The following is a 22,020-nucleotide window of genomic DNA, read 5'->3' on the forward strand; positions in this document are numbered from 1 at the left end:
CCCTGCATGATTCTGAGCATTGAAGAGCAAAATTCACAATTTATTTTAAAAGTACTGTTACATTTTGTGTGCACACATGCATGTGTGTCTGTAATACATGGGTGTGCATGCCATGGTGCAGGTGTGGAAGTCAGAGGACAATCTGCAGGAGGTGCTTCTTTCTTTCCACCATATGAATTCCAGTGAGCAAACAGGTGCCCTTGCTCGGTGACAGGTGCTTTTGCCCACTGAGACCTCCTGCAAACCCACAAACCACCTATTAGACTCTGAAGGTTAGTTGCTTCCTCTAGGAAGAAGGCTCCATAATTAGAACTTTTTTGGGGGTGCTGGCCTGAATCTTGGGGAAAACTTGGCCTTGAGAGGCAGGAAAGAACTGTTTCTTGGTGTAAAGAAATCCTTCTTTTGTGGGTGGTGGTGGCTCAAGCCTTTAATCCTAGCACTCAAGAGGCAGAGGCAGGCAGATCTTTGAGTTCGAAGCCAGCCTAGTCTACAGATCGAGTAGGACAGCCTAGGGTTACACAGAGTAATTCTTTCCAGTGTTGGCAAGGAAGCATTGCCCTCTCTGGGGCACGGCGCCTTGGGAAGAACAGAGAAGTTCTTGGATTTCCAGAGGTACTTGACCCGAGGTCTGCACCCCAAAGTTGTTGGTAGCCTCAGGATGGGGCCCCACAACTGCACACCCAGAAACGGAAGCAGAGTGTGTGGTTGCCTGTGGCTGACTGCCCTAGGCCAGTTCCAACTCTCAACAGTGACATCGTGTGGTCATGAGAAGCAGTAGCAACCTGGACCAGGGCTCTGCCCCTGGAAGAAGTAGGACGTCCAGCTGGGCCCTGCTGTGGATGGGCGCTTGTTGGTAACTGTGGGAATGGAAGCTTGTCTCCATTACTCTGCCTTAGGTAAAAGTGGAAGTCCAATTGCTAGTGTTATTATGTTAACTGCCACAACTTGCGTGCAAGAATTCTTACAAGTTGACCTCTTTGCCACTGTACTGCTTCCTCCGAAACAGATTCGAGCCCCCCAAATAAGAGTTCAAGTTAGGTCAATACATGACGAATCTCCTAGACTCATATGAAGACTGTGTGTATTAAGTCGCTGTACACAATTACACAACACAGCACACAAGCCACGTCTGCAAACCAAGGAAGTTTTATAGGATTCAAAGCAAAAGGTTACATCACACATACTCATTTCAATAAGTCTATTACATAAACATAAGGATTTGAAACATTTAAATTTTATTACTAAAACTACCAAAAGGCTCAACAAGGTAAAAAAAAAATCAAATCAAGCAGAACTGCTGAAGCAATAAAGTGCACTGGGGGTACCTCAACATGAGGGGGTCAGGGAGGGCTCTCAAGGGAGCAGGGCCCTCCTGGGGCTCTGGGGCTCAGGAGTCCTTTTCAGACAGGAAATGTTTTCCAACTCAGTCTTTCAGTAGACAGACGGTGGGGGTTCTTCTGCAGAAGGGATTTCTACATCTAATCAGGAAATGGAACCCTATAGTGTTTCAACACATCGGTTATTTCAGAGACAACACTGGTCAGAGGACCTAAGTTCTGTGTGACGATCAACCGAACGCTCCGAGACCTTCCGTGACTCACAGAAACACAGGGACAGGACACACCACTCTGCATGTCATGGTGAAGACAATCGCACTGGATGCCATTTGCCGTTTGTGCAATCGCCAGTGTGGAGGACAGGACTGGGGTATTGGGACACTTGGGAGCTATGTACAGTTCGTTCTCCCGTGGCTACATCATGTGGAAAGACAACAGTGACAATTAACTGGAGAACTGTCCAGACATTGCCTAAACACACATACCTACAAAACTCGGAGGCTACCAAAGGCAGCCTAACAGGGATCAAGTAACAACATACAATGTATGACCACGAGAAGGTTCTATAAGGCTCAAAAGACCTGAACATAAAACCTTATTTTATCTATTTAATATTTCAACCTTGCCATCATTTAAATAAAGTTAAACGCCAATATTAAAAGGCAAATACAAAATCTAATACAATACCACACAAAAATATCCTCAGGCTGCCCAAACAGTGCAATATATTGTTCTCGCTTACTGTATTGCCTGAACTTCCCAAGCTCTAACTAAAGCTAGTTTTTGTGGCCATTTGGACACACAGAGGCCACTCTATGCAGGGCACATGCTCACAAGGTACAGAGCAGCACCGGTGATCTGCTTTCAGGTTAGCTACAAAATCCCCATTCCATGTCTTCTCAGTTGAGCAAAACCATTTCCTTCCCACACAGTGAATGGAAGGGCAGCTGAGTGGCATCTCCCGCCACTTAGCAAAGCAAGCACTTCTTGGCATTCTGTCCATAATTGGAAGGCATCTGAACCCCAGGGCTTATGGGCATGCATGCTTGCTTTGCGTTAGCTGCACTTAGGTGGACAGTTTATCCAACTTGATTCTCTCTGTGTGGTCACTGAACGCAGTACAAAACAACACCAGAAGCCAACGGACAATCTACAGAGCTTTGGTGGCCGCATTCCTGGTTTTTGGTGCCTAAATACAGACAGGCCATGGGATCGTTTGCTCTTGGCAGACAAATGGTCTAAAAGTCAACACTGTGCACTCGTCCCTCCTTAGGTGGCCGACTCGGCACACCCTTCACAGGAACATCGGACACATGTGACTAGTTTACCCAACTAGCACTTCGGTTCTGTGGGCTATAGGACTGACTGCTAGAATTTACTGATACAAAGAAGCTGACTACAAAGCTTATTTTTCCCCTTTAAGAGCTCTTTATTTTTTTATTTATTATGTATAAAAGAGCTCTTTATTAAACCAGTTCTGATCTAAAACATTTGCTATAAAAAGGCTGGTAACAAACTTGTGATTTTGATTTTTTTTTTCTGACTAACTACCAAGAGTACTTAAGCAAGGTCATTACAAAACTTTGATATAAAACATGGAAAAAAGAAGGCAGTAAAACTGTCTACCCAGAAATTGGTGATTCAAGCACAGTATAAATATTTTTATAAAAAAGTATAAAAATTAGTACCCTGTCTCATTTCTACAAAACACAGAATAGAAAGATTTTTTTAAAAAAAAAAAAACCCAGACTCTGTAAACTTTATTGCCGAAATAGTTGCTTGAATGCTGGTGATTTAGATCAAATTTTCTTCCATTTCCTCACAAAAGAAAGAGAGAGGGAGAGACAGACAGAGCAACAGAGACAGAGCAAGACGGAGTTGGCGTGGACACTACAGAGACTGAACAAGGCCCAGCCAGGAAAGTAAAGTTAATGTACTTCCATCAGAACCAGCTCCCCTTCAACAGCCCAGAGACCGTATTTTTGTTTGTTTTGTTTTTGTTTTTTTGGGAGGGACACACAGGTCCCTTCCCCCTTCCTGAAGAGGCATTTGAAGAAGCCCACAGGTGATGGGCAGCATGGACCCTCTCAGCCCGAGGCCGGCAAGGGCTCGAGGATGCTCCGGGGGCTCTCTGACAAGGCGATTCTGTTCAGCTTGCCCACCTCTGCCTGCCACCCTGGGATCTTCTTGGTCGTCATGTGGCGCCGGGCGTGCTTTGTCAGGTGGTCGCTCCGCATGAAACGCCGCTCACACACAGGACACACAAACTTCTTCTCCCCTGTGTGGGTTCTGCGGTGGCGAGACAGTTCGTCTGACCTTGCAAACTTCTTGTCACAGCCGTCCCAGCTGCAGGTAAAGGGCTTCTCCCCTGGCGGAAAACAAATTAAAGTAAGAGTGCTCACTCAGCATCTTACGGAGGGCTGCCCACAGGTCTCTTCACCAAACCTCAGAAGAGGGACACCTGCTGCTCTAGTCTGGGCGGCTCAGAAGTCAGCAAACCCTCCACCAAACACTTCTTCTGACGTCGCGGTGTGTGTGCCAAAGCCCACAGGCACCGCACTAGGCTAAACTGTTCAAAACTTTTACCCATGCACTTTTGTGCAGCTTCGTATTTTGCTTTTCTGATGAAGACTCATTATGCAGCCCAGGCAGGTCTGGAACTTGGAATCCACTTCAGTCCTGGAGTTAGAGGCATGTGCCTCCACCCCTGGTTTTAAAGATGCATTTTAAGATAAAAACAAATCTCTTATACTTGGGGAAGACTTTTATGAGACAGGGTCTCACTATGTAACCCTGGCTGGCCTGAAACTCAGTATATAGATTAGACCTCAAACTCAGAGATCCTCCTGCCTGAGTGCTGGGATTAAAGGCGTGTGCCACCATCCCTATTTTTTTTCTTTGATAGAGTTGTGCTAAGTAGCCCAGGCAGGCAGGGAACTTTTTTTGGGGGGGGTGGGGGTGGGATAGGCATTTTGAGACAGGGTCTCATGAAAGCAAGGACAGCCTCCTACGCCCTGTTTAGCAAAGGAAGACACTGAACTGAGTCTCCTAACCCCACCTCTTACGTGCTGGGATCAAACCTGGAGCTGCATGCATGCCGGGCAACTGACTCCCATCCACAGATGTGGGAGGAAAATTCTTAAAAAAAAAAAAAAAAAGAATCCTTTCTCTCTTGGGATAAACTGTACACCTCCCAGAAAGTCCTTCCAAGAAGCTTTAAGCCTTCTTAGAATCATTATTTCGAGTCCATATTTCTTATCACGCTAACAAGAAGGTTATATTAGTTATTTTCCATGTTGTTACAAGTGTTTAATTACTTTCCATATTGCTGACAAAAGTAAATTGAGGGAGTTTATTCTGGCCCTGTTGGAGGGTACAGGTCCATCATGGTGGAGATTGTGGCGGCTGGTGATAATGGGTCCACAGTCCAGAAGCGAGAGTGAACGCTCCTGCTCGGCTTGCTGGCCTCTTATTTATCCAGTCCAGCCCCAGGTAATATGGCTCCTCCCAGCTCTAACTAATGTAGATAGCCCCTCACAGGCACACCCAGGCTTGTCCACTAGGTGACTCTAGATCCTGTCAAGTTGTCAGTAGTAACCACACAGAAGGCAGATATATATATATATATATATATATATATATATATATATATATATATAAAGGTTTGTGTTCTAACAGATGGTTATCAATGCTTCTGAGAAGTTGCCCCGGTGTTGTCTTATTATCTTCCTGAGCTGGAGAGATAAGGGGGCCTTCAGGCAGGTAGATACTGGAGCCCCCCCCCCCCTTCTCTTTTTTCCAACGAACTCCTGTTCCAGCCAGCACAGGGCCAGGCCCTTCTCTGTATCCTGAAGCTTCCCTACCTGGCGGTGGCAATCACAGACTACAAACAGGCACGGGGGTTGGTTTGCTCGACAGCTATGAGCTGCTATGCGATCTGTCTCTCTGCGGATTTCCTATAGCAGGTGGCAAATAAATCAGTTCTGAAGGGACACTCACTCCAACAGTCCTCAGAGTTACAGAAAGCGCAGCAGGGAGGCTTCCTATTCTGTGCTTTCAGAATCTTCATGGTAAGCCCGGGGTGGCTAACATGGTTTCACTATGACCCCAAACTCCACACCTTGGAAATATAATCCCAAGGTCATACACTACTGATACTTAACAGGTAGGCTCTTTGGTCACTGATGGGGTACTGAGCCCTGGAGTTATAGATTAACAGAGTCCCAGGGGCGGCTGTTACACAAGCAAGCTCTCTGGCATACGAACCCTGTTGTACCTGATGATGCCCTCTTGTACACTGGGAATGTTGCAGGCTGGCCCTCAGAGATGCCGAGAACACATACTTTTAGACTGGCAACTCCAGAGCCCTGAACTTGGTAGACTTCTTTCTTGGATTCCTTCAAAGCATCCGACAGCAGACATGGTCAGCAGCACTTCCCACTCTTGCTTCCCTAAGGTCAGCAGCATACCCAGTGCCCAGGAGCTGCTCAGAGCCTGCCAGCCCCTCAGTACACAATTTAGAAAATTCCTTGTTGGGCTGGAGAGATGGCTCAGTGGTTAAGAGCACAGACTGCTCTTCCAGAGGACCCGGGTTCAATTCCCAGCACCCACATGGCAGCTCACAACTGTCTGAAGATCAGTTCCAGGGGATCTGACACTTCCCACTCTTGCTTCCCTAAGGTCAGCAGCATACCCAGTGCCCAGGAGCTGCTCAGAGGCTGCCAGCCCCTCAGTACACAATTTAGAAAATTCCTTGTTTTCAGCCAAAATGGAGTACCCGTTCACCTCACCTCCTTCACAGTGAAATATTGTTCAGGTTGGTGGACGAACTTGAAACATAGTCTTTATCTGAAATAAACCCACCCGAAGTTCCAGACCTTATGAGAACTCCAATGGAGGAACTGCACTGGCAACTCCATGAGCAGTCCATGGCAGAGCAGTGGGACTCAGAGCCCTCAGCTCATTCAAACTGCTCTTACTTCTCTGAAGAGCGCAGAAAAACTAGCTTTCTCTCAAGTTTTACGGCTCTGTCAGTATTTTTATTTGGGAAAACTGATGCAAAGTTCATCTAGATAGACAAAGTTAAAAAAAAGGGGGAAGGGCTCACCATGCCCAAGAGCCTACTGAACAGAATAGGGGTTCACAATGCCAAAGAGCCCACCAAACAGAACAGGTCACCCCTTCATCTGACATAGCCACCAGAATGACCTTGCTAAAGTGGCAACCATCATCTGTTTACTAGTGTGGCACCGGGAATTTCTATGCACTTGGATAGTCATCTAGTTGTGCAGAGACAAGGAGACAGGCTCACAGTTTAGAGAGCATGCAGCTCTTGCAGCACACCCACAGTAGAACCCAGTACTCAGAGCAGGCAACTTACACCCACCTAGAACTCCAGCTCCTGTGGAGCCAAACCCGCTGGCCACTGCACTCAGACACACACAGAAACATCATTTTAGAAATAGCAAAAGTAAGCAGGGTGTGGTGGCACACACCTGCAATCCAAGCACTCATGAGGCGGAGGCAGGTAGCTTTCTGAATTCTGAGCTAGCCTGGATTACAGAGCGAGTTCCAGGATGGCCAGGGCTACACACAATACCCATGGGGTCAAAGAGGAAGAACGTGAACAAACACTCACTAGCTAATTTGGGGCGGGCCCTGAAAGGGTCTCAATAGGCAGGGGTTGGGGGCGGGCTGAGGTGGACCCGTGGATGAGAACAAAAGAGGTTGTGTTTGCTCTGCCCAAGAGACAAGTACCTCACAGGACAGGTGTAGGGCCCACGTCCTAAAGCCACCCACGCTCCAGAGTATGGAGGAATAGCTCTTTCTGGACCGTCTGAATGCCAGAGTGCACTGTTCAGCAGTGGAGTCCGCCATGGCCAGCACGGACTGCGCTAATTAGAAGCCGGCTATGGCAACACCATTTTAAAATAAAAACAGAGCAGTAACTCCTCCAGCCCCAGGCCTTCCTGTAGAAGACTCTACAACTCAGACATTCTCACGGGGACTGAGGGACGATGCTCCAGGGTCATGAGTTTAGAGAGAGATGCACACTTTCCCGTAGACCCGCACATCTGTACATGTGTTTACGTGTAAATCCATGATTCTCTGAAGTCAAGTGTTAACAAGCAGACCACGTAACCATGGAGCCAATGAAGATGACAAACAACACATCAATTCGCAGACGGCCCGAGATACGCTGCTCTCTCTAATCTACCAAAGTGGCTTGTGGAGTGGCACTCAGCCCCTGCTGGACAAAGCTTCAGCCACCACCTCCCGAAGCTGAGTGTAAAGCTTCAGCCAGAATGTGCCATTGAGTTCCTCAGTGAAACCAGCCTGCTTCAAGTGCCCGTGGCTAGCCGCTACTCTACAGGCTAGAGGATGTTTCCATGACTGAAGACAGAATTGAAAAAATAAAGAAACCCGGCAGGCTATTACAACTTCTTACGCGCCTTTTTTTAAATTGTAGGGGTTTTATTTATTTAGGTCCATTGGTGTTTGCCATAGGTGTCAGGACCCCTTGAACTGGAGTTACAGACAGTTGTGAGCTGTCATGTGGGTGCTGGGAATTGAACCCAGGTCCTCTGGAAGAAAGTCAGTGTTCTCTCCAGCCCCTTGTGTGAATTCTTTTTTTTTTTTTTTTTTTTTTTTGGTTTTTTTTCGAGACAGGGTTTCTCTGTGGATTTTGGAGCCTGTCCTGGAACTAGCTCTGTAGACCAGGCTGGCCTCGAACTCACAGAGATCCGCCTGCCTCTGCCTCCCGAGTGCTGGGATTAAAGGCGTGCGCCACCACCGCCCGGCTCCCTTGTGTGAATTCTTAAACTAAAAACTATATATTCTCAAAAGCAAAAAAAAACCCAAACCCAAACAAAACAAGAGCAAACAACAACCAAATCCTCCTATACTCTTAAATCATTCTTCAATAAGAACTTTGACAGCGTGGAAAGACTTCCAAGTCACAGTGATGCCTATACTGAATGTGAACAAAGTGCCTATTGCAGTGAGGTAAAGAGTACCCTAAAACCATCACAAGCCCCCATCCTCTCCCCCAGCAGCCACCTGCTCATGACCCTGACTGCTCCTCCTGCCTCTTCCCAGAGGCACAGGGGGCTTTTCTCCCCCCGAAGTTCTGGTGTTTCCAGCACACCAGGCAGCCTGCCACTTACCTGTGTGGGTGCGAAGATGAGCCTTGAGGTGGGAACTTTTGAAGTAGGTCTTCCGGCAACCTGGGAAGTTACAGACATAGTTCCTCCTTCGGGAAAAGTCTACCTGAGGGGTACAGTTCTGGCTGGAGGCAATGAACATTGGTGCAGGGGCAAGGGGCAACAGCTTGGTATTTCCGATGGCCATGACACTGGATGGGCAGGTAGCAGGCTGGGGGAAGGTGCTCTGTGGCAAGACCAACATCACAGTTCCCTGAGGCATAGATGGTCCCATGAACACAGGCTGGGGTACCGCAGCAGCTTGGGGTAGGATGGGCTTCACAATCCCTGCAGACAACTGGGGAGGAGGCTTCAAAAAAGCTGAGAACATGCTGTTTTGTGCAGCCACGGGGATCATTTGGCAAAGGACAGGGGGACTGGAGACAGGGACAGAAATCAGAGGGGTGGTTATCCTTGACAAGTCACTTTCAGAATTCTTTGGTAAGCAGGTCTGAACTGCAGCCGGCCATCCTGTCTGCTGGCCTTGGTAGGTGTGGAACGGGACACCAGACTTGTGCAAGCAAGGCTGACAGGAAACCGAGTTAGTAACAAGTAAACCGTCTGCCGAGCGCGCATCCTGCAAAGCTTCACGATGGTCCGGCAGCCCTGCTTGTCCTTCTCTGCTGCCGGACAGTTGTTGCTCTTGAGTCGGGGCGGTCGGAAACGCAGGACTCTCCCCAGTGTGCCGGATCACGCTGGTCATCACAGCCCTGCAGGAGGACCCAGAGGCGGGCTCCGGTGGTTCTCTCCTGCTCGGTGCTCTGCTGGCCACAGTCGGGGATGTGGGGAGGGCGGTAACCATGCATCCTTTGGAATTAGTGACTTGGGAAGGAACAGGGGTCCCTGTGGATGGCTCCATGAGCTCTGGGCTCTGAGGCGGCGTTATACACTTGAAGAGAAACAAAGAAAGAAAAGCATCAAGTCAAAGGTCGCTTTGGTCAAAGGAGCTTCAAGGAAATTATCTGACTGCACTGCTCCCACTGCCTCGGAAAAGATGCGTTTGGAGAGGACTAGGCTGAGCTGGACAGCCCAAGGAGTCTTTGAGGACTCTGCTGTTCCTACCTCTTCCTATGTGGATTGCCCTTTCCCAACCATGAATGTGCCTCTTTGGAAGGAAGAGTGGTGTCTACCCTAGGTCATGTGCAGCTACTGAAAAACGCAACTGAACTAAAAGGACTGTGAAAATTCATACTTTAAAATGAAAGCTTTTCATTGGTGGCAGTGGCACACGCCTTTCATCCCAGCACTGAGGTGGCAGACACAGCAGTATCTCTATGAGTTCGAGGCCAGCCTGGTCTACAAAGCAAGTTCCAGGACAGCCAGGGCTACACAGAGAAACCCCGTTTCAAAAAACAAAAAACCAAAATGAAAGCTTTTCATGACTTTTCAGGCTCTTAAACCAAGAAAAGAAACGGTGGTTCTACTGAGCCAAACCTCTACGTACTGGCCCCCAGCAAGTCATCAGTGGCCTTGGAAACGCCCAAGCCTGAAGACCTGAGGGGCTACTGTGAGCCAGCCCATCTTTCCTCCAGTTCTCGCTGCCACTCATTCCTTTCCAATTCCACCCTTCATGGTCTTCAGTGCAAGTTCCTACCCCAGGTCAATCACTTCTCACTTTTATTACCATAAATAATCTACAGCCTGATTTCTCCAACCCAAGAAGCAATTCCACAGGTGTGGCAAGTTAAAACCTAAAAATAAGATACTGACTTATCAACTCCAAATCCCAGCAGGTGGCCCCCACAGGAAGGCAGAATGACATGTTTCCACCCAGCTAAGCTGTCTGGTGTCAGAGCACAAGCTTTCTTTAGCTGCTCTCCACATCCTCATCCTAGACTGGGACAACTCACAACACTACCGTAAGACTCCCTGGACATCTGGTATACCACACCTTTCTGTAACCATCTTCGGGCTTTGTCCAATGGACACTCGCCATCTGCCAGCAAGTTCTGACTCACCAAGGAATAGAAAACATTTTTAAGAGATGAATTTTCACACTTTGGTATCCATGTGAAGGGGACTTCCTGGCTATATCACAGTCAATCTCCCTGCAAGTTCTTCAACGTGATTTTCTCTAAGCCGTTCTGGGCGGTTCACGAAAATGCCTCTCTCCCCGACCTCCTCTTACCAGAGTTGAAAAAGAATGGAAGTCCTTTGGTAGATCAGGTGCAGCTGTGTCCATCAGCACAGTGGTGGGGACGTCACCAGAATCAGAGACAGGTGTGAGGGGTCTCATCTGGGATCTCTGACCCCAAGAACTCATGCAAACGAGAGCTTCCACAGCCTCAATGTCCGTCTGCTCCAGGATGCTGCATGTGGACCTTTCGCTGTCGTGCCGTTTCCTCTCCAGGATTGACTCACAGATATCCATGATGTCAACCTAAAGGAGGCACAACACAATGGTGTCTCAGTTCAGGGGAACGAGAGCGGTAACCCTGCCAGGCCCGTGGATCCACCCCAGATGGAGTGTGCAGCACTCTAACGAAGCAAGAGGCTGCGTGGGAATAAAAAGACCCGAATGGAGCCCTCACAGCAACTTTGCTTTCAAGTTCTGAAGGTTGGGTTTGGTTAAGAAGCAGTTTCCACAAGACAAGACAAAACAACCAAAACCCTGAGTCTCACAAAGTTTTCTAGACTTGCTCAGTAGTGGAATGCTTGATTGGCATGTGTGACCCTGAGTTCAACGCCCACCAGTATAAAATAAAAAAGAACAAAACAGGTTACTAACTTCAAGCTCTTCTCGGGGGGATGATTAAGACTGACTCTAGTGGCTTGTAGGAAGGTGCCCCAGGAAAGACAGACAGACGGAGCAGCTAAAGAGGCTAAGGAGCCAGCTGGTGGGTGAGATCTTCTAGCTCAAAAGCCACCAGGGTAGTGTCCCTAAGGAAGCATCACCCCAAGCTTAACTTCCCAGTGGCTGAACCTGGGTTCCATGCAAGTAGAGGTGACTGCCTGTTTTCTCAGTAGATTCAGAAATGTTAAGTCACCTGTCACTCCCGAAAGCGAGGAGGAGGTGGGGTGAGCAGAAGAGAGTGTGAAAGCTTGACCACAACCTCATCCTGTGCACCACCTGGACAACCAGAGCGGGAGGAAGAGACTGGAACCCATCCCTTCCAAAACAGAACCTTAAACCTTTGACCCATATATTTCCACACATATTTCCTGAGTCTCCAAACTTTTTATCCGTCTAGAGTCCCCTTCAGTGAGCAGATGAAGAGGCTACCTTTGCAAAGGGGCTGATCCAGGGCCATGGGGGAGGCAGACTTCACCTCCCACCACGATAATTTGTCTCTGAGCCATCAACTGGAATGTCCAGCCCACAGACTAGGAAAAGATGAATACAGGCCCTGGAGTCCATGTACTGCTTGCTGTGTTCTCGACAGAAACCTGCACACCACTCCCAGGGTCCCCAACATTTCTGTCTGACAGGAGTTCCCTACCTTGGCTCCACACTGTGGCTAGGCCCAAGCCCTACACCCCGGCCAGGTCCCATTACCCCGCCCCTTCTTGCTTTGGCCCTGCCCCTTGCCCAGCTCTAGCCCTACAAGGTCACCAAGCTTAGCAGTAAGCTCTTCAGACACACTCTTGCCTTGGTCCAGCTCAGTCCAGTAAACCCTCCTCAGCCACCTTTGGTTTGGCTCAACCCACGTCCCCACCCCGACACTCCCACCATAAGCTCTCACCATTCCCTCCCTTTGGCCCGCCCCATGCACACCCCTACCAGGTGCTCTCGCCACACCTCCTTATGTTGGCATCGCCCCTTGCCCCACCCCACACTTCCACCAGCTGCTCTCACCAAGCCCCTTAGCTTAGGCCCGTCCCCCCCGCCCCCCCCATACTACAACCTGGTGCTTTCACCACGCCCTAAGCCTTGGTCCCACCACCTAGCTCCCCGCATCCCTCTCCGGGCACTCTCGACACGCCCACCGACCGCTTTCACCACGCCCCCTCGCGCCGCGCCCCTGCTTTGGCTCCGCCCTTGCCCCGCCCTACACGTTCCCGCCAGCCGCACCCACACCCGGCAGCGGTCCTCCTCTGGATTCGGGTGACGTCATGGCTGGAAATAGCCGCGCCGGGCGGGGCCGCAGCGGACAAGAGACAAAGCTGAAGGCTGGCTGCCGCGCTAACACACCCCCTCCCCTCCCTGACCCTGCCGAGCCGCGCGGGGGCCCCGACCACGACCGGAGCACTGCTCCAGCCTCTCGGGCGGCGAGGAGTCGCCATCCCTCCCGCGTCCCCCGCCTCGCTCCGCGCTCAGCCCCGTCACTCACCGCGCGCGCGTCGCCCGAGCCGGTGGAGCCCGGCGAGTGCATGGTGCCCGACGGCCTGCAGGCAACACAAAGCTGCGGATCGGGAGCTCCGCGCGTGGCGGAGGTTGCACGTGCGCGGCGGGCGGGCGGCGGCGTCCCGAGCGCCTGCAGCCGGCGCGCACCTCCGCCCTCCTTGCCGCGCGCGGCTCTGCCTCCGCGCGGCCCGCGAGGCGCGGGAGGGGCGGGGCGCCGCGGAGGGAGCGGCCCGGGGCGGGGCGCGCGGGCAAACCAAAATACACCGCTCCCCGTAGGAGGCGTGTCCTTCGCCGCTGGCCAATCGGCACCGGACCGGCAAGGCGCGGGCCAATGAGGCCCGCGTGGGGCCGCGTGATCGAAGCCTGGCTGCGGCGTGATCCGGAGGGGCGGGAGGCGGCACGTGTTTTGGTCCGGGCTAGAGGCGGGGCGTGAGGCCTGGAAAGTAGGGGAAAGGTCCCGGCGGCGGCTCGGCGGCAGTCGACTGCAGCCGTGTCCTTTCCAAGCCGAGGGGCTGCTCGCCGAGGTCGAGCGCTGACCCCACCCAATGGACGGGTCTAGTAGGCGGGACTCACGGGGACGGTCTCTAATTTCTTTGAAGCCGTCCCTGGCTCCCTGGACCGCACCTCTACCCAGGAAGAGGTTTGAAAACTGGCTGGGTTTAGGGACGTTCCTGCCTCCGCTCGTTCTTGCAGGGCGCCAGATCTGAAGCTTCTGGGTCTGGCCTTCACTGCTCTGATCTGCAGTTTGCTGCAAAAGGAACACCAACCGTGTAGCCAGCCACCCGACGTATGTCTAATGAGACCTAGGTGTCCTTCCCAGTGTCCATACAAAGGCCTACGTGAGAGCTGACCCAAAGCCGGGGCACCGTTTTTTTCTCCGTGGGTCTCTAGGTGAGGTTATGCATTTACACGACTCACAATCTTGGAGAGCAGGGGTCGTACATGCAGTGTGTGTGTGTCCCAACCTACAGTGTAGCAATAGGACCCCTCCAGTAGAGGCCTCACTGCAGAGCCTGGATCCAGTGGGAGGTATGGAAAAGTCATAGCTGCTCTCAGCGGACTGGAGCCGGGCACTATGCCGCCTGTCCTCACACAGGTGGGCAGGCAGAGCCCTGTACTTAGACTGGTAAAGCTCAAGGTTCACCCCAGCCCTCTTCCTGGCAGTTTCACACTGGCTTGACAGTGGGATTAAGCAGGCCAAAGAGAAGGAATGTGTTGACAGTTAACAGTAGAAGCTTTTAAAGAGGAATTCACCTTGTTTAACTGCCTGGAAGCTGGACGTACATGGAGTTAGTCTTCCACTAAGACTTGCTGAAATTGTTTTGCCTGCTGCCCCCATTGGCTTTCTGACTCCCCATATCCACCCCTGCCTACTTCGCCTCCCCATCGTCCTGTCACCCCCTCCCGGGCTCCAGCCCCCATACCCCAGGCATCTTTAAATTTTGCAGCGTCTCCCACAGTGCTTGCGATAATGACACCCGCCCCCTCTCAGCCGCAGTGACCTGCGCTTCAGCTCTCACTGTCCGCTCCCACTCATGGTTGCTATGTTTCATGTTTTGGGAAATAATCTCCAGAGTCAAATGTTAATAGTATTTGGAGATGGGGCCTTTGGAAGATGATTGGGATTAAGGAAGGTCATGAGGTTTTATACTAAGAGAGACTAAGCTGGCTTGCTCGCTCTATCTGACCATATGACACTCCATGGGGTCTGGATCCAGCAGGAAGACCCCCCCCCCCCCCCCCCCCCCCCCCGTCAGGCGCCACGCAGAACTAGGGCTCTTGGACTGCAGAACTGGGAGTCGAGCACACTTTCATGTAGGAGGTGGGGAGGTGGGTCAGTTGGTGAAGAGCTTGCAGGGCAGGCTTGAAGACCCGAGGTCGGTTCCCAGAACCCACACGAGAAGCACGGTGTGCGGGTGCACACTTTTAATCCCAGACCTGGGGAGGGACAGAGGGATGGAACGCTGGGTTTCACTGGCCGATCATTCTAGCTCAGTCAGTGAGCACCACGTCCCAATGAGATGCTCTGTCTTAAAAACAGGTGGGTGGCTCCTAAGGAGTGACACTTGAGGCTGACCTCTGGTCTCCATGTGGACACACACCACACACACACACACACACACACACACACAAAGCACAACACTATATAAACTTCCTGGTCTCAGGTGGTTTGTTTTCACACAAAAATAAACTAAGACATGGGTCAGGGCCTCCTCTGGGTCACCTGTCACATCAACTGCTGTCTCCAGCTTGGCATGTGGTACTTACTTGCTGTATCCTGTGATATTACTGGCACATCTCCCCAGGGCGCCTCTTCCAGCATACCTGTGGACTCAAGCTGACCTCCTGCCCTCATGGCCACCTTAACTCCCATAGCGCTCTGCATGGTCTGCAGCCTTTCTGTTACTTTGTGTACTGTCTGTCTCTCCTGGGACAGGGAGCTTGGCTGATTTATTGGTGTTAGCACATGGAAACTGTTGATTTAATGAGTCAACATTAAGCCAACCTTGTCAACCCTGCTGGTTTCTGTTCTGGAAGCACCTCACAGGTGCTCTCATCAAATATCCTCGGGAGTGAACTTCTGTTCACCCAACTTTGACGTCCTCATTCGAGCAGGGTGGATGCTCTGTCCCTCGACTCTTGCAATGTGGCCCACCTTCAACTCCTTCCTTTCCGGTGTTTCTGCGTTCACCAATGGCATCACCATTTCTTCTAAAATATGGCATCAACTCTTGTCACTCACTCCTCCCCTGGTCCGGGCTACTACACAGATACACCTGAATGACTGTCACCACTTCCCAGCAAGTCTCCCTAGGAAGGCTGACAGTGACATCTGCCTCTCACCACTGGAAGGATTTCCAAAAGTGGACAGTTACTAGACCCACACTCAAAGCCACAGCGGCAATCCCGACACTCAGACTTACCCAGAAATCCCTGACTCTTCTGGACCCAACACCAGCACGCATGACCCTCCCATATCTCCTCTCTGCCTCTCACATTGCTCCCATCCTCTTGCCTTCCCTCCCTGTGTTTCCATACAGAGCCCTTGGCCCTGGTGTTAGGTCAAATCCCTGTCCTTGCAAAGATGCTACTCCTGTCTGGAGGGAGGCAGTTCCTGTCTGAAGTATGGCTCCCTGGGAACTGCTCAGCACAAAGCCATGTGCTTGGCCTCTGGATCTAAATCACTCCTCTGGCAGTGTGACCTTGCCCAAATCCTGCTGTCTGCCTGTTTCATTCTTACAGGATAGAGGGCAATGGCTCTCCTGGAACCTGGAGCTTGTCTCACTCCAGACTGCGTTCCCTGGATGGCAGGGGTATCCTGGGATCATGGCTCTTTGGGCATAACTTCCAGATAACCAAGCAGACTCCTGTTGCTACCAACTCATATTCAAGGGAATATTGATATGTTTGTAAGGTGAAGGACCCTTGTCACCCAACACTCAGAGACAGCGTGGTCCAGTAAGGAGGACTGGACATAGCTCTAGATAACAACTTTAGGGAGAACATCGTCCTTTAGGCCACAATGCCCGACTCCCTTGTGTGCTTACAGTCTACCCATGTGTACATGTAGTCCTATAGAGAGGATGATTGCCTGCTGTGAACCTTCTGAGCCTGCCTTATTGACTTCACATTATGTCTTGGAGGTTATTGCATCAGCCCATAAAAATCAACTCTGTTCTTGTTAATGGTTAATTAACACTCCATTATGGATGTGGTATGAATTGTTTAACATTTCCGGTTGAATAACCAGGACATCTAGATTGCTTGCCACTTCCCAGTATATCCTGCATGTCTACTGTTTGCCCATATGCATGGAGAGCTACAGGATCGGTTGCCAGCATGGGAATTGCTGGGTTAGCTGCTTTGGGGGGAGGTCTCTAACTTCCCTCCTTCGTTCCCTCCTCTCTCCTCTGCCTCTGCCTGTGGATTTTACTGAAGCATAGCATAGGAGCAGGAAAGCACACATTATGCATAGATGAGTGAGTTTTTACAGTATGAACTTATGGTGCACCAACACCCAGAGCAGGAAACACTATTCCTAGAACCTGGAAGCCCCCTTAGCTTCCTCAAGTCACTCTTTCCTCCTCCCTGGCCCTCTGAGCAGCACAATCCTTATTATGACCTCTAATAGCATTGATAACTTTTGTGTGTGTGTTTGAAATCTTTAACAAATAGAATTTACAGTGTGTGAACTTTGGGGTCCGGTTTCCTTCAGTCAATATGCTGTTTCATGCAAGTAGGTTTGCACGTGTGTGCAGTGTTTATAGACGCACGTGGGTGTGCATGCATCGGTGTGCACGCATTGGTGTGCATGCAATGGCGTGCACGCATGAGAGGCCCCACATCAGCCTTGAGTGTTGATCTTCAGGAGCTGTCTGCCTTGGCTTTTGAGTGAGACAAGTTCTCTCACTGGGACCTGGGGCTGGACAATTAGACTAGTTTGGTCGGCCAGCAAGCCCCGGGGAACTGTCTTTTCCTTAGTGCTAAGACTACAAGCGTGTGCCAGCTTTTTACACGGGTTCCGAGGATTATGCAGCAAAATATTTCTGATTGAACTATCTTCCCAGCCCCCATGTTTGTTTTCTTCTAAAAATCATTGCTGTAGAGTAGACATTAGGATTGTTTCTAGTCTGATGCTATTATTAATGAAACTGCTATTAAAATCCTGATACACGTGTATGCATTTTTTCTTTTATTTTGGAGACAGGGTCTTGGTATATAATCCAAGCTGGTCTTGAACTCATGGCAATTCTTTTGCCTTAGCCTCAAACTTAGCCAATATTTCCTGATTCTTCTGAGACAGACTGTAGCTGTATTGGGATTACAAGTGTGTGCACTACAAATGACTATACATGCATTTTGTTCAGAGAGATATTGTCAAGTTACGCTATGTTATGACTGTGTACCCTGCTGATTCCCCACGGTGTGCAAGCACACACAGGTGCGTGTATGTATGGAGGAGAGCAAAAGTTGATGTTGTGGTGTCTTTCTCACTGATTCTCCACCTTATTTTGTGAGACAGGACCTCTCACTGAACGTGAAGCTCACCAAGTGGATTAGATTGGCTGGCCAGTGAATTTAGGGATTCCCACATCTGCCTTGCTAGCATTGAGATGACAAGTACGTGGCCAGGCCCGGTTTTTGATGTTGTTGCTATTTGTTTGTTTGTTTTCCTTGGCTTCTGGGGATCTGGGCTGAAGTTCTCACGTGCATAGAGGGCACTTTGCTGACTGAGAAATCTCCCCAGGGTCTCGCTTCCCATTTCCTTAGTAATTCTAGTAATGCTGTGTCTTCTTGAATTTCTCCTCTCTGTTTGCCTCTCCTCGCTTTCCTTCTCTCTTTTTTCCCCTTTCCACTTTTACAGCCCAAGTTGGCCTCGTGCTTGTGGATCCTCCTGCCTCTGCCTCCAGAGAGCTGGGGTTACAGTTGTGTGCTACCCATACCCAGCTATTTAATGGATTTCTCCCCACACACACTTTTATTCTAATGGGGAAAAATAGAACCCAGAAAGTCCATGGTATTTCTTTGGTTTTTCAAAAAATACTTTTTAAAATATTTTTTATATTTATTTTTATTTTATGTGCATTGGTGTTTTGCCTGCATGTATGCCTGTGTGAGAGTGTCAGATCTTGGAGTTACAGACTGCTATGAGCTGCCATGTGGGTGCTGGGAATTGAACCAGGGTCCTCTGGAAGAGCAACCAGTGCTCTTTACCACTGAGTCATTGCTCCAGTCCCCTTTGGTGTTTTTTCCACCCAACTTTCCCCCTGTTGTTGAAAAGCCACCTTGATTTCCTGTGATTGCTGGAGGGAGCAGACATGTGAGCATACATATAAGCTATAGGAAAGGAGTCTAGGGAGCAAATGGAGCAGCAGGAGACATGGCCAGCCTGTGGTGGCGGGAGGGGACAGGGAGCTGGTCCTGTTTCGTGGGGATGCTGTGGGGTGAAGGATGCAGTAAGAAGAGGGTAGCACCTGCATCCCCGTGACCTGCAAAGCCCAGCACCTGCTGGGACAGCTGTCCTGGTGAGGTCCAGACTTGGTGAGAGGAGAAAGGTTGGAAACCAACCGCTGAGGGATAGGGAAAGTTAGCAATATCGGCTGTCCCCTGCACTAGGCAGGGAGGATGTTCAAACAACCAAGCAGGACTCAAGAGGCGTGACATAACAAGCTGGTTTTTCCAGGTTCTGGTGTTAATGAGCCGGTTGCCTTGGCAGCTCTCCTCTTTGAGTGTGTTCAGGTCTGAGAACTGGAGATGGATTAGCCTTGGGTTTCTGTTTTTGTTGTTGTTGGTTTTGTTTTGTTTTTCAGAACAGGGGCTCTCTGTGTAGCTCTGGCTGTCCCAGAACTTGCTCTGTGGACCAGGCTGCCCCTGAACTCAGAGATCCAATTACCTGTGCCTTCCAAGCCCTGGGATTAAAGGCGTGTACGACTATGCCTAGTATCAGCCTTGGGTTTCTATTAGTCTTTAACTATGGCCAAATAGTGCTTGTGATTTTGTTGTAAAAACCAAAGCACTTATTAGCCATCGTCCTCCCTGTACAGACTCGCTCCCCAGTTTAGGTGAGAAAAGCTGAGAATTGGAGAGAGATTGGCTACAAACCTGGGCCCACCTGTTCTTCCCGACATTTTCTTTCTCTTCGGGTCCAGTTCACCAGGTCAGAAGCAGTAGAAAGACCAGAACACAGAGGGAACTGATTGCATGGTTGGCTTTCTGGTTGGCTGAACACCTTGTCAAGTGGTTCACTTCCACCAATTAGAGATTGAGGGTGGGTGTTTCCTGCTTCCAGCTCCCAGGCTTCTGGCTCCTCCCCTGAGAGCCCTCGGGTTGGAAGACAGAGATGTTCATAGGGGTGGTTAAGAAATTTACCATCCAGGGGCTGGAGAGATGGCTCAGTGGTTAAGAGCATTGCCTGCTCTTCCGAAGGTCCTGAGTTCAATTCCCAGCAACCACATGGTGGCTCACAACCATCTGTAATGAGGTCTGGTGCCCTCTTCTGGCCTGCAGAATATTGTATACATAATATATATATATACATATACAATATATATATGTATATATATATATAAAGAAGCTTTTATATATATATTGTTTGCTCGAGGTGTAGTGGACTCCAGAGAGAAATTCCAATGACGACTTGTCTGATGTATTCAGGCCACAGCCATGCATCTAATAGCAGAAGGAGGCCAGTGTTGGGCTAATGATGGTGTGCTGTCCTCCATTTCAGCCCCGTGTTACATGTGGGGAAACTGAGGCACAGAGGACTAAAGCTGGTGAGTGATGGCCTCCAGGAACCACCTCCTCACCCAAGCCAGAGCCTCAGGCTGCTAAGCCCTGACCTGCATGGAGGCCAGGCTCAGTACAGTGAGTAGCTCCCGCCAGGCAGGACCCACTCCCATGGACCTGCACTTGGTCTGCACTCAGTCTGTGAGACTCGTCTTCTATCCTTCAGAGAGAGAGAAGCAGATGTGTGTCAGGTACTGGGGACAGAGGGTTTGTATGGTCTCAACTTGCATCCTTTATCAACAAAAACACTAGAGCCAGAGTATCATAGTCTCCTGGAGACTTCTGGGAAGGACTGTGCATCTGGCAGGGGAGGAGAGACATCTGGGGACAGTGAGGCTCGTGGGTAGCAGGGAGGACTTGATCAGTTCCCAGAGAAACTGCTTAGAGATTCCTCAATAGTGCTCATTTGGTCTGGGGGTCAAGGGTCAGGTATTGGCATGCCTCCCTGTCTATGGTATTCTCCACCTCTTAACAAGACACTTGTTTAAGCAGCGTGAGCTCAGTCATCAGCATGAGCCTAGGGAGAGACCCATGACCTGGTACAGAGACCCGGTACAGCAGGACCCAGGCTGTGGTTCTGTCCTGAAACTTAGTAGGTCTGGAATAGAATCTGAGACCCTGCATGTCTCACCATTTCCAGAGCTGTTGAGGCCCTGGGCCAAGGTCATCATGAGGACTACTGGTTCACAGAGAGAGAAAGACAGTAGCCTAGCAGTCGGAAGCAGCTCGTCCATGTTGCCTGTTGAGTACAGGCCCAACAGCTAGACACCTCTCCACCCCTGCCACCCTGCTACCTCTTGGACATAATTTACCAAGGCTGCTGTCTCCGAAACAGCCTCAGATAAAAGACTTGAAAGGCTGTGTGGCCTTGGGCAGCTGCATAAGTCACGTAAGTCCTGGAAGGGCCACCACCCAAGTGTCTCGTGGCTGCCCAGCCTGTCTGCCCAGCCTACAATTAGTTGTGCTGCCAAGCAGGCTTCCCCAGTGACCCAGTGCAGAGCTGGCACCAGCCTATCCCGGGCAGCAGGGCGGGCTGGGCAGGGAGCTCCAGGCATTGGCAGCAGAGAAGCCTCACAAGGCTGGCTTTGTGTGTGTCCCTGTGGGGACCCGAGTGGAAATGTCTTAGGATTCCCGCCTCGGTCTCTGCTCAAGCACAACTGTCCCCGTGGACCACACAGTCCGATGGCCATGAGCTGGCCATCCTCCCGGCTCAGCAGAAGATGCTTTTAATCACTTATGAGCCATCTTCAGCCCAAGGCAGAGTATTCTCCAATTCAGAGTTCACTGCAGACAGGCAGCCTCCGCTGCCAGGGGTTGCCCTGGAACTGGGAGACCCCTTGACACCCACAGTGGCAACAGCACCTCCTGGCTGGAAGCCCCTCCTTCTTCCCCATGTGCAGGTTGAAGTCCATACTGCCCCATCCCCTATGGGGGAGTTAATTGATTCTGATGACCATGTCCTACCTGTCTTTCTCCACCCCACACTAGGATTGCTACCTCCAAATTTACGAAGAGATTCAACCTCAGGAGGACCTGCTACAGACTGGGGTCACTCCTCATCTGGGGACAGTCTGGCTAGAGTACCTTCACTGTAACTTCAAGGTTCCGTGTCCCCCACAGATCTGCGGTGGGCCCTCTTGGGTCATCCTGGGTCACTCTTGGGTCACCTGTGTCCAGGTAGCATGGAGAGCTAAGAGACTGAGTTTCCCTGTCTTGGACGGCTCAGCACTCATGGTTTGGAAGCAGTCACCACTACCCTCCTCCTATTTGGCCTTTGCCCTGCAGGAAATGACCCTCCTTCCCAGTGGGCAGCATGTGGTGATGGAGGAAGGTCATTGGTTAATTATAATAAAGAAACTGCTTGGCCCTCATAGGTTAAAACATAGGTGGGTGGAGTAAACAGAACAGA

General features: G+C 50.5%; 1 protein-coding gene across 1 annotated transcript; it reads right to left on the reverse strand.

The window, feature by feature from the left end:
* Positions 1 to 1,136: 1,136 nt before the first annotated feature.
* On the reverse strand, positions 1,137 to 12,982 carry LOC121432514 (Krueppel-like factor 11). The gene is made up of 4 exons (XM_041630507.1): positions 12,811 to 12,982; positions 10,668 to 10,919; positions 8,504 to 9,428; positions 1,137 to 3,705 (listed from the first exon to the last, which is right to left on the reverse strand). Exons 1-4 carry the CDS (start codon positions 12,850 to 12,852, stop codon positions 3,425 to 3,427), a joined length of 1,500 nt encoding a protein of 499 aa, XP_041486441.1. The 5' UTR covers positions 12,853 to 12,982; the 3' UTR covers positions 1,137 to 3,424.
* Between the last annotated feature and the right edge of the window lie 9,038 nt (positions 12,983 to 22,020).

The sequence above is a fragment of the Microtus oregoni genome, unplaced genomic scaffold (assembly GCF_018167655.1).
Source record: "Microtus oregoni isolate MIOR12 unplaced genomic scaffold, Mior012 000034F_ref0000314, whole genome shotgun sequence".
NCBI classification, from domain to species: Eukaryota; Metazoa; Chordata; class Mammalia; order Rodentia; family Cricetidae; genus Microtus; species Microtus oregoni.

What these genes read in the sequence shown, in the direction of transcription:
- LOC121432514 (XM_041630507.1), bottom strand. Translation starts at nt 12,852, where the DNA reads ATGCACTCGCCGGGCTCCACCGGCTCGGGCGACGCGCGCGCG. An exon ending in GCTCGGGCGACGCGCGCGCG is followed by an intron (nt 10,920 to 12,810) that starts GTGAGTGACGGG and finishes TGCCTCCTTTAG; the next exon opens with GTTGACATCATGGATATCTG. An exon ending in TCATCTTCGCACCCACACAG is followed by an intron (nt 3,706 to 8,503) that starts GTAAGTGGCAGG and finishes GTTTTCCGCCAG; the next exon opens with GGGAGAAGCCCTTTACCTGC.